General features: G+C 41.1%; 1 protein-coding gene across 1 annotated transcript in view; it reads right to left on the bottom strand.

Annotated features, from left to right (window-relative positions):
- The window catches only part of LOC103516441 (filamin-B-like), a gene marked incomplete at its 5' end in the record, with an annotated part of 56,796 nt that overhangs the window by 44,301 nt on the left and 606 nt on the right, over positions 1-11,889 (bottom strand). The window contains 2 exon segments of the mRNA XM_026828837.1: positions 280-400; positions 917-1,173. Coding sequence (XP_026684638.1) covers positions 280-400; positions 917-1,173 — 378 coding nt within the window.

An 11,889-nucleotide genomic window follows, 5' to 3' on the forward strand; every position in this document is an offset into this window, starting at 1 on the left:
GGGAAAAAAAAAAAAAAAAAAAAACTCAATATCAGAGAGCTACATATTTATCAAATACAGCGGATGAGTTATAATAAGAATGAAACATATCTTCAGCAGTCCGCACAAACATATAGGTTTCTCGAATATGTTCCCTTTAAGACGGCATTTGTGCAATCGAGCGCTGCTGGCTTTCCCCGTACCAACTCAGGCTGGTTGAGGTTAATTTGAGGAGGCGGGTAGCTTGGCGTCGAACGGAGGGTAAAATCCCTGTCACCAAAGACCTTAGCTTTCACTTACCTATGTTGAGGGGTGAAGGACACCAGACACTTGCCTCCTCCTATAACAGTTACATGGTTGGGTACTTCACCCTCGTTGACACTAATTTCCAGTTGACCTTCCCCGGCATCACTTGCGTCCACTGAAATCAAAATCAAACATAAAATAAATTAAACAAAGTAGTTTGTTTGTTTGTTTGTCTGTTTTTGTTATTGGTGTTGTTTGATAAGGTAGAAAAGGCGGAAAAATTGTGTGAATCAAGACCTGGCTGCCTGGAAGAGACTGACAAGAAAAGCCGACCCTATTTAAATAGGAAAAGGGTAGCAAGAAGAAGAATTTGATAGAGGGAACTGTAACTCCTTGGGTCTTATCGTCCCGAAATCGAAGAGAGGAAGACTGGATAGGATTAAGTCAGGCGTTCCGAGGACGAATCTTGGCCATTTCAGATAAAGCCCCGTGTTGAAGTCTAATCCGGGACCTGGCGCTTACAAGGCAGGCGTTCTTCCAAGCTAAGTTGGATTGTTTCATTTTAACTCATTTGTGTTCATTCATCGTCCTATCCCGGCCCCTCATCACGTAAAGTCATTCATCAATTGCTGCTGGATGGAGCCGGGCTGAAAAATAACCCTTTTAGAGAAAGATTCTGCTGAGATCTCACCTTTGAACTGGCACGGTTGTCCCACAATACCACTACTGACGTCGGACACTTTGATGAGGGCCGAGTTGTACGCTTTGGCTACGAGAGGTCCGCCTTGGAGCTTGTCCCCAGCCAGAGTCACATCGAGTACATGGCTGCCCACCTCGGTGGGGGTGAACTCGACCCGGTAGATACCCGAGGCTCCGGACCCTTCCGGGTATATGTGACAGGCGAGGGGACGCTTGGATGGGCCTGCAAAAGAATAGAATAGAATATACCTTGTTTATCCTGCCAGAATAAGACTGAAAAGTCCCTTTACTCCCGCAGTCCAAACAAGGTCTTATATATTTCATAGGTAAAGTTTACAAATACAAGGAAAGGGGAAAATTAATAAGAATACTTTGTCTTCACTACAGGAATAGTCCAGTTCCAAAAGTGGACATCTCCCGGATGGACTTTTTTAAGGAAAACAAAAAACTCATATCTTTCGAAGCAAGCAGCGGATTTCAATGGTTTTTTCAGCTCCCATGGCGTACTGGTCACTGTTGCACGCGGGAGAGATCAATCATTTACATGATACAAATTTCTTGACCCCGCCGGGAATCGAACCCGGGTCTCCCGCGTGCAAGGCGAGTCCAGTGACCACTACGCCATGGGAGCTGACTACAGAAGTAATTACTGCAAAAGGCCAGTAGACAGTCCAGCTACTGTAAACGAAACTCATCGCAATCAAGTGCCACAGGTACATATCTCAGGGACATGTGGAAAGTAAAGTAACTTGTTTCCTACTCATAACCTAAAGTCTTACACTTGTAATTATGAACAAGAATGATCGTTCTTAGATCAGTCTCAAGTCAAAATTGACCAATCAAATGCCTTGAGACTATGCTTAGCACGAACTTAAGAGCCAGCATTTTGTTCATAAATATGGGTGTTAAGGACTATGGTTCAATTCCCAGACTTCACAATGACCAAAAACCATCAGAATGAAACCTTATACGAATGAAACTAGTTCAAGCCAGAAACTAGTTGAGGTAAGACCGGGTTGGGAATACGGTCATACCTGACCTAACTGACCACACTTTATATTGTGGTTGGTGAGGGTGTCCTTTCGGTGTCCTTTTTGACCATCATCAGGTAGACACCCTACTAGCCTGATATAGTTTAAACTTCGATTGATTGACCAAAAATTATTACCTATGTGTTCTTAGACGTTTCATAATTTAACCGAGCAAAAAAAGGTGTCGCCACAGTTGTCTCTTCTAAAGCACAATGTAGCTCAGCCACTGCAAAACTTCTTCTTCTCTAAAAATCACAGGATTTGGAGGAAGCAATCTCCACTCCAGACCTAACAGAATCCTAGATGAAAAAGTGGCATAGGCCTACCAGCTATCAATAGGATCTATCAACATGACTTGCGAGGAGTCAGTGGTTATCAAATTACCAACGTTTAGGACAAGCCTAGTAAGCTTGAAGGGTAGCGCGTCTGCCTTGTAAGCGATAAGTCGCCGCAGACTCCCGCTCGGGGCGAACTTTGTCTTAAACAGATAAGGTTCGTTCTCCGAATGGCTGGCTTTCTTCTATCCTGTCTTCGTTCTCTCTTCGATTTCGGAACGATAAGACATCTGTTTTGTTACAGTTCCCTCTATCAAACCTGTTCCTCCAAATCTCAATCAAACACCCATAAGACCTTATTTTAGATGCGTCCAAACATAATCCCATAGTCGACCGGCCGTTGATCGACGAGGTGAATCTATGTTGTCGAGGCAGTGTGGACGGTTTAGTCGACATTGATCCACGGCCGGTCGATTATGTTTGCGGGAGTAAAGGGACTTTTCAATCGACCTCTGACGATAAGATCTCTGTTACAGCTGTTAACTATGAGTATGTCAAATTTTGGTGACCCCTTCATCAACACAATCATAAATGCACAATATACTCGTACAGACCGCCTAATCTGAGTGTGAATGAATTTACAAAAGAATTAAAACGATGGATTAAACATGAAGATGTCAAAAATAAAGACCTAATCATCATTGGAGATGTGAATATAAACACTCTAGAAGACAATAACATTACACACAATCAGATACGGCTGAAAAGGTCCGCCTGTCAGGTCTACCTGATACCTGATGAGCACGCATACCTAATCAGGACCGTGTATCGGATATCAGTATTGTTTTGATGGCAGTATTGTTTTCTTCCATGAATTACTTACGTAGGACTGAAATACTCGGGAATGTTTTATAGTGACAAGTGCAGTGCATGGTTTATGAGAAGTTTTGCGTAATAGTTTACTGGTAGTGCCAATTCAGTGTCGAAGGTTGGTAGTGCGTCTGCCTTGTAAGCGCTAGGCCGCGGGTTCGATTCCCGCCCGGGGCGGATTTTATCCTGATGGGATAATGTTCGTAATTTAAATTTTTGACACTAATGGGTTAAGGATAAATATAAACAGAAGAAGAAGAGACAGTATTTTAGAAGTTAGATTAAGGATGGATATATACGTATTCCTTGAAGCAACATTGTTGTTGTTGGGGTTTGATGGTCTCTAGCCAAGATTATTTGGCCCATCCCGAACCGCAGTCAACTATCATGAGGACTTTTTTGCTACCAACTGAAAGCTCATGTTGTCTTTAAAATAGTCAAATATTTGTAGGCTCTAAAGCCTGATTCACACTATAGTGCCAGTCAAGGTCCGGTAACGGTCCGATCAAAAGATTGAGTATTCACACTATCGTTCATGCTTCGGTCATTTTTCTTTCATTTCTAGTTGGTCTGAACGAAGGAATGTTGATCGTTGCTTGATCGCTGCCTATTCACACTACAGTGCCAGTCTCGCTCCGGTCACGGTCCAGTTTCGGTCCGATCAAAAAGATTCGTCGCGAGAATGTTCCAAATTTTGACTGTGAGCTGACCGTTACCGTACCTTGACTAGAACGTCTAATGTGTACACTCGCATTTACTTGCCTTCAACAATCATTTGATCGGACCGTTACTGGACCGTGACCGGACCTTGACTGGCACTATAGTGTGAATCAAGCTATACTCAATCTTTTGATCGGACCGTTACCGGACCGTGACTGGACCTTGACTAGCACTATAGTGTGAATCAAGCTTAATGGAGAAGAAAAGAAGAAGGAGAAGTAGAGAAGAAAAATAGTCATGTTGGTCTTGTTCCGGTTGACTAGACTAGTCAATTCCAAGACCGGATCTGACCATTTTGAACCAAACCAAGTAGACCGGATAATTTCTTCATTCGTGACGTCACGTCAGTTCCTCATATATGGCAGTATGGCAGGTTATTGATCCATACGCCATATTGTGAGTAGGTTCGGGCCGATTCCTAGGCTTCCGATTACGGAAATCAAGGAGAGTTACGTGATTTCCAATGGAGAGGAAACTAGACTGAAATAGCACATTGCTCCTTGACTTTTTGTTTTAGGTTTGATAGAGGGAACTGTAAGATCCGGCTGATGGACTTTAAACAGGGAGTAGACCAGCATAGTCTGGCTGGGGAATTTTATACCCTTGCTACAGAAATGGCAAAGGTTGAGTGCGAAGGGTATCCACTCGTAAATTTTTGTAGCCTAAATGACAGCCCAAAGCAAACCCAAATGTCAGCTCAAATCAAGCACCCTATCTAGGACTGATTGAGATTCTGACGAAAAACGTCGATCGTACCTGGCAGGTTTGAATGGCAACAACTCTGCACAAGGCTTCCTCATGACAGCCACGACTGAACGAAGCGAAGTTTATGTTTTAACATTTTTATAAATATAAGACTTCGTCCAGCATCTTTCCAGAGGAAAACGTGCTCATGATGCTCGAGCAGTTGCCCTTTTGGGTGGCCAGAGAAATTTTCTGAAGACCCGCTTGGAAGGCCGCCTGTAGAAGACCAAGTTAGGAAACATGCCGTGTGTACTGGGGTTTACACTCTTAGCTATGATTTGCAAGTTCAACACACTCCCGAGAAAATTACAAGGTGGAGTAGAGGAAGAATTATGAGTTGAACTGAGAATATTATAAGAAGTTGAACTAAGAATTGTAAAATACGAGTATGTTATCCTATAGTTTGAGTTTACAAAAGTGTAATAGGTAATCCTACGGTAGGAGTTTACAAGAGTGCATAGAGACCTGCAGACTATTCTTATGATTATTTTTAGTCGGAGTAATAAATTTTTAGTCGGAGTAATAATAGACTCTTGAGTGGAAGGTAACCACTAGGCGAAGTCAACACGGGAAGCGTTCTCTGCCACCGAACTCCTATGTCTGCCACTCATGCTCAGAGCGTCTGAGAGACAGTCGGAACGTGTGAGGTGAGAAAATGTAAATGTAAATGCAATTTCTTTGTGTTATTATGTCACAACTTTGGTGCTCACTGCAGCATTGTAGGAATTTTCCCAATAAGTATCTCAATAATCCTAACAACCAATGTTTACCTAGCCAGCCTAGTTGGCTTAGTTGGTAGTGCGTCTGCCTTGTAAGCGCTAGGCCGCGGGTTCGATTCCCGCCCGGGGCGGATTTTATCCTGATGGGATAATGTTCGTTCTCGGAACGGCTGGCTTTCTCCTATCCTGTCTTCCTTCTCTCCTCGATTTCGGGACGATAAGACCATAGCAGTTAAAGTTCCCTCTGTCAAACCTCTTAAAAAAAAAAAAAAAAAAAAAAAAAAAAAAAAAAAAAAAAAAAAACAAAAAAATAGACTCACCAGAGTGAAAATCAAGACTATGCTCAGAGCGTCTGAGAGACCGCGGTCTTACGTTTCTGCCGCCACACACGTTTCGACGGCAGACTCGAGTGGCGGACAGAAGTAATGAATGCAAAAGGCCAGTAGACAGTCCAGCTACTGTAAACGAAACTCATCGCAATAAAGTGCCACAGGTATGGTACCTATCTCAGTGACATGGAAAGTAAAGTAACTCGTTTCCTACTCATAACCTAAAGTCTTACACCCATATTTATGAACAAAGTGCTGGCTCTTAAGTTCGTGCTAAGCATAGTCTCAAGGCATTTGATTGGTCAATTTTGACTTGAGACTGATCTAAGACGATCATTCTTGTTCATAAATACGAGTGTTACACTTGTATTTATGAACAAGAATGATCGTTCTTAGATCAGTCTCAAGTCAAAATTGACCAATCAAATGCCTTGAGACTATGCTTGGCACGAACTTAAGAGCCAGCATTTTGTTCATAAATATGGGTGTTAAGGACTATGGTTCAATTCCCAGACTTCACAAGGACCAAAAACCATCAGAATGAAACCTTATACGAATGAAACTAGCTCAAGCCAGAAACTAGTTGAGGTAAGACCGGGTTGGGAATACGGTCATACTGACCTAACTGACCACACTTTGTATTGTGGTTGGTGAGGGTGTCCTTTCGGTGTCCTTTTTGACCATCAGGTAGACACCCTACTAGCCTGATATAGTTTAAACTTCCATTGATTGACCAAAAATTATTACCTATGTGTTCTTAGACGTTTCATAATTTAACTGAGCGAAAAAAGGTGTCGCCACAGTTGTCTCTTCTAAAGCACAATGTAGCTCAGCCACTGCAAAACTTCCTCTTCTCTAAAAATCACAGGATTTGGAGGAAGCAATCTCCACTCCAGACCTAACAGAATCCTAGATGGAAAAGTGGCATAGGCCTACCAGCTATCAATAGGCTCTATCAACATGACTTGCGAGGAGTCAGTGGTTATCAAATTACGAACGTTTAGGACTTTAGGACAAGCAAGCCTAGTAAGCTTGGAGGGTAGCGCGTCTGCCTTGTAAGCGATAAGTCGCCTCAGACTCCCGCGCGAACTTTGTCTTTAACAGATAAGGTTCGTTCTCCGAATGGCTGGCTTTCTTCTATCCTGTCTTCCTTCTCTCTTCGATTTCGGAATGATAAGACATCTGTTTTGTTACAGTTCCTTCTATCAAACCTAAGACCTTATTTAAGGTGTGTCCAAACATATTCCCATAGTCGACCGGCCGTTTATCGACGAGGTCAATCTATGTTGTCGAGGCAGTGTGGACGGTTTAGTCGACATTGATCCACGGCCGGTCGATTATGTTTGCGGGAGTGAAGGGACTTTTCAATCGACCTCTGACGATAAGATCTCTGTTACAGCTGTTAACTATGAGTATGTCAAATTTTGGTGACCCCTTCATCAATTCAGGACCGTGTATCGGATATCAGTATTGTTTTGATGTCAGTATTGTTTTCTTCCATGAATTACTTACGTAGGACTGAAATACTCGGGAATATTTTATAGTGACAAGTGCAGTGCATGGTTTATGAGAAGTTTTGCGTCATAGTTTACTGGTAGTGCCAATTCAGTGTCGAAGATCGATAAGCAATGGCGAAAATAGCCGGTGTGGCTTGTATTGACTGACCAAACGAAGGACATGGGGACAGTATTAACCAGAAAAGAACCATTAAAAGTAGAATAATAATAATATCCAATCAGTAAAAGAACCATTCATAAGGCAATCAAACCTCTTAAAAAAAAAAATCAGTGTCGAAGATCGATAAGCAATGGTGAAAACAGCCGGTGTGGCTTGTATTGACTGACCAAACAAACGACATGGGGACAGTATTAAGCAGAAAAGAACCATTAAAAGTAGAATAATAATAATATCCAATCAGTAAAAGAACCATTCATAAGGCAAGGGCTCTTATGAATGGTTCTTTCCTGCTTAATGCTATATCCATGGAACGAGCCCAGCTATTATTTCTGGGTATACAAAGGGTTTATTTCTGAGTATACAAAGGGTTAAACCCCAATGCTGGGTATATTATTTCTAGGTATACAAAGGGTTTTAAATCCCAATTCTTACAACACTGTGAGAAGTGTGAGACGGGTATTACATGGCCTGTCAAACAACACAGAAAGATATGAAATTTCTGTTTAATTTGTCTGTCCAATGCAAAAAGGTACCTAACACATCTATTAATCTATTACACCGTCTCGTATGCTGATCTTTATTATACGTCAGATCTACGTCCAACTTGCCTGCCTTAGTGGCGTAGTAGTAAAGACGCCCGCCTATTTCTTGGGTAGTTCTCAAAAGTCAATTCGCCACATCGTCCCAAATTCATCAATTCCATTCAATTGTGAAATAATCCTGTCGATCTTTGGTCATTATCATTACCTATTAAGTACCTACGGTATGAAGCATCTAAAATCCATAATTCAATACAACAAAATTGAGAAACAATCCTTCGATCTTTTGGCATTACAGGTTTAAGCACCTTCTAAGATAATCCACTTATTGCAAGTAGGTTTTGCGGTTTAGCAAGGTCCTTGTTATCTGATGTGCGAATTCGTTGATTATGAAATGATCAGGAAAAATCACTCGACCATTGGAAACATTGGTAAATCAGTCAGCTACATCTAATGACCCATATCTGATTTTTCTGCCCATGAGCATGCCAGATCAAGCGAATTAATGTGGATTAACTAACAGAAGTAGATAAAACACATAATATTATGTATGATTTTGTGTGATTAATGCCTCCGGTGGTGTAGTGGTCAGATCGCCTGGTAAACAGGAGGTTGCGTGTTCAATCCCAGCAGAGGCATAAGATTTTATCATTGGCACTAGCAGTATGATGTGATGTTTCCCACCTCAGAGACAGTGTACGGTTTTAGTCGACGTGGATCAACGGTTTAAGACGACGTCGATCAACGGTTTTAGACGACGTCGATCAACGTTCGATCGACGAGGTAGACTATTTGTGGACACAGCTTTAGGATTTGGAAATTGTTAGTTCGCCTTAGAGTCTATCCATTGAGCTATCAACCCCAATGAACCTTACCAGCGCGCCAAAAATCTGGTGAAGGTAGACTATTTGTGGACACAGCTTTGGGATTTGGAGATTGTTAGTTCGCCTTAGAGTCTATCCATTGAGCTATCAACCCCAATGAACCTTACCAGCGCGCCAAAAATCTGGTGAAAGTCGACGTGGATCAACGGTTTAAGACGACGTGGATCAACGGTTTAAGAGTTTAAGACGACGTCGATCAACGTTCGATCGACGAGGTAGACTATTTGTGGACACAGCTTTAGGATTTGGAGATTGTTAGTTCGCCTTAGAGTCTATCCATTGAGCTATCAACCCCAATGAACCTTACCAGCGCGCCAAAAATCTGGTGATTCAGCGCTTGTAATCAACTGTGTAGCGAACCAAAAATACACTCGTATTCTTACTAGAGTAGAGGGACTAGCTTGCTGATTGATAGTGGAAGTGTAGGTTAAATTGAAAGGACGACTCCAATAATGAGATCCCAAGACCTACTAACATTGAAAAATGAGATCAATTGAAAAACGAGATTTACTTTTGTTCCACCTGATGTTGTTTGGGCTATTGAAATTGAAAAGTATACATTCTAAAGGACGACTCCAATAATGAGATCCCAAGACCTACTAACATTGAAAATTGAAAAATGAGATCAATTGAAAAACGAGATTTACTTTTGTTCCACCTGATGTTGTTTGGGCTATTGAAATTGAAAAGTATACATTCAATAATGGTGTGGCTGGGCTATTGAAATTGAAAAGTACAATCACAGTGCACCAATAGTGAGGCAGAAGGAATAGCACCGATATACAATACAACACCTGTTCACCTGTAGTGTATTCTTGTGTTACGAGGTAATACGAAATGTACATAATAATATAATGTAACAAATGATAATACAACTGTGTAGGGAACCAAAAATACACTCGTATTCTTACTAGAGTAGAGGGACTAGCTTGCCGATTGATAGTGGAAGTGTAGGTTAAATTGAAAGGACGACTCCAATAATGAGATCCCAAGACCTACTAACATTGAAAATTGAGATCAATTGAAAAACGAGATTTACTTTTGTTCCACCTGATGTTGTTTGGGCTATTGAAATTGAAAAGTGTACATTCAATAATGGTATTTAAAACCGAGTTTAACCAATCCAACATTTAAAACCGGGTTTAATCAATCCAACATTTAAAACCGAGTTTAACCAATCCAACATTTAAAACCGAGTTTAACCAATCCAACATTTAAAACCGAGTTTAATCAATCCAACATTTAAAACCGAGTTTAACCAATCCAACATTTAAAACCGAGTTTAACCAATCCAACATTTAAAACCGAGTTTAACCAATCCAACCAAGAGATCATTTAAAACCAAGTTCAACCAATCCAACCAAGAGATGATTTAAAACCAAGTTTAACCAATCCAACCAAGAGATCATTTAAAACCGAGTTTAACCAATCCAACTAAGAGATGATTTATAACCAAGTTTAACCAATCCAACCAAGAGATCATTTAAAACCGAGTTTAACCAATCCAACATTTAAAACCGAGTTTAACCAATCCAACCAAGAGATCATTTAATACCGAGTTTAACCAATCCAACCAATCCGGATTACTCAATCCAAGAGTTGAAATAAGTTTAAACTCCAATTTTACTGTGGTCCTGGACATTTGTCTGTATGTTTTACGGTACTCAAGTTGGGAAGCGCTGGTAGTAGAACTTCTTGGTATCAAACCTCCACGCCATAGCAAGTTACCAAGATACCACGATATACCAAACGAGAGAGTACTGTTCCCCCGGGTACCTGGCAGGTTTGAATGGCAACAACTCTGCACAAGGCTTCCTCATGGCAGCCACGACTGAACGAAGCGAAGTTTATGTTTTAATCAATCCAACCAATCCAGATTACTCAATCCAAGAGTTGAAATAAGTCCAATTTTACTGTGGTCCTGGACATTTGTCTGTATGTTTTACGGTACTCAAGTTGGGAAGCGCTGGTAGTAGAACTTCTTGGTATCAAACCTCCACGCCATAGCAAGTTACCAAGATACCACGATATACCAAACGAGAGAGTACTGTTCCCCCGGGGTACCTGGCAGGTTTGAATGGCAACAACTCTGCACAAGGCTTCCTCATGGCAGCCACGACTGAACGAAGCGAAGTTTATGTTTTAACCCGACCATTTTGTATTTGATTTGTTTGTTACTCAATTACAATCGAACGGTTCGTCCGATTTTGATGATATATTGGTGTCATTTCGAGGTAGACATTTGTAAAAGCTTCGCTTGAACAAATTCATACCTTTACCTCTTTCACTTGCTGTTGCTACTTTGCCAAAAATCCAATACGTTTACTCGTAGCGAATCGAAAGTCGTCCCGAGACCAAATACGCTAAACTATTCAAGAATTTCAAGATTATGGTAAAGGTAAAGGAAACGACCAAACAACCGAATTGAACTGACAAACTCACAAATGCAGAACTGAACACATAACAAAGCGTAGTCCGTAGTCTGTATTCAAGATTTCAGAATGAACCAAGAACCATCTACACGCTATGCAAGAACCAAGACGTGGTTGGTGCGAGGAATACTAAGCGCAGATTCTACTACGTGTGGACAAGTTAGTGGTTCTTAACCTTTTTGGAGCCCTTTTTGAGCAACAAACCTTTTGGGTAGCACCCTGACAAAGAAACCGTTCTTCAGGAGCAAACGGTTCTTAACCTTTTTGGAGCCCTTTTTGAGCAACAAACCTTTTGGGTAGCACCCTGACAAAGAAACCGTTCTTCAGGAGCAAACCTTTTGGTGAAACCCTGGCAAATCAAACCATTCGAAGTAAAGTTGATGTTGTGGGCATTTATTGATTTGTTTTTGTTCGGGGCTACAAGCAGAGTTAAGGCTTGGTTATAGTTCGACTCATGGATTAAGCAGAAAAAATCGTGTTCAGTTAATCTGAAGCAATCTGATTGAGATCATTTAAAACCGAGTTTAACCAATCCAACCAAGAGATCATTTAAACGAGATCATTTAAAACCGAGTTTAACCAATCCAACCAAGAGATGATTTAAAACCAAGTTTAACCAATCCAACCAAGAGATGATTTAAAACCGAGTTTAACCAATCCAACCAAGAGATCATTTAAAACCGAGTTTAACCAATCCAACCAAGAGATGATTTAAAACCAAGTTTAACCAATCCAACCAAGAGAT

Source organism: Diaphorina citri, unplaced genomic scaffold, assembly GCF_000475195.1.
Source record: "Diaphorina citri unplaced genomic scaffold, Diaci psyllid genome assembly version 1.1 scaffold1569, whole genome shotgun sequence".
Lineage (NCBI taxonomy): Eukaryota > Metazoa > Arthropoda > Insecta > Hemiptera > Psyllidae > Diaphorina > Diaphorina citri.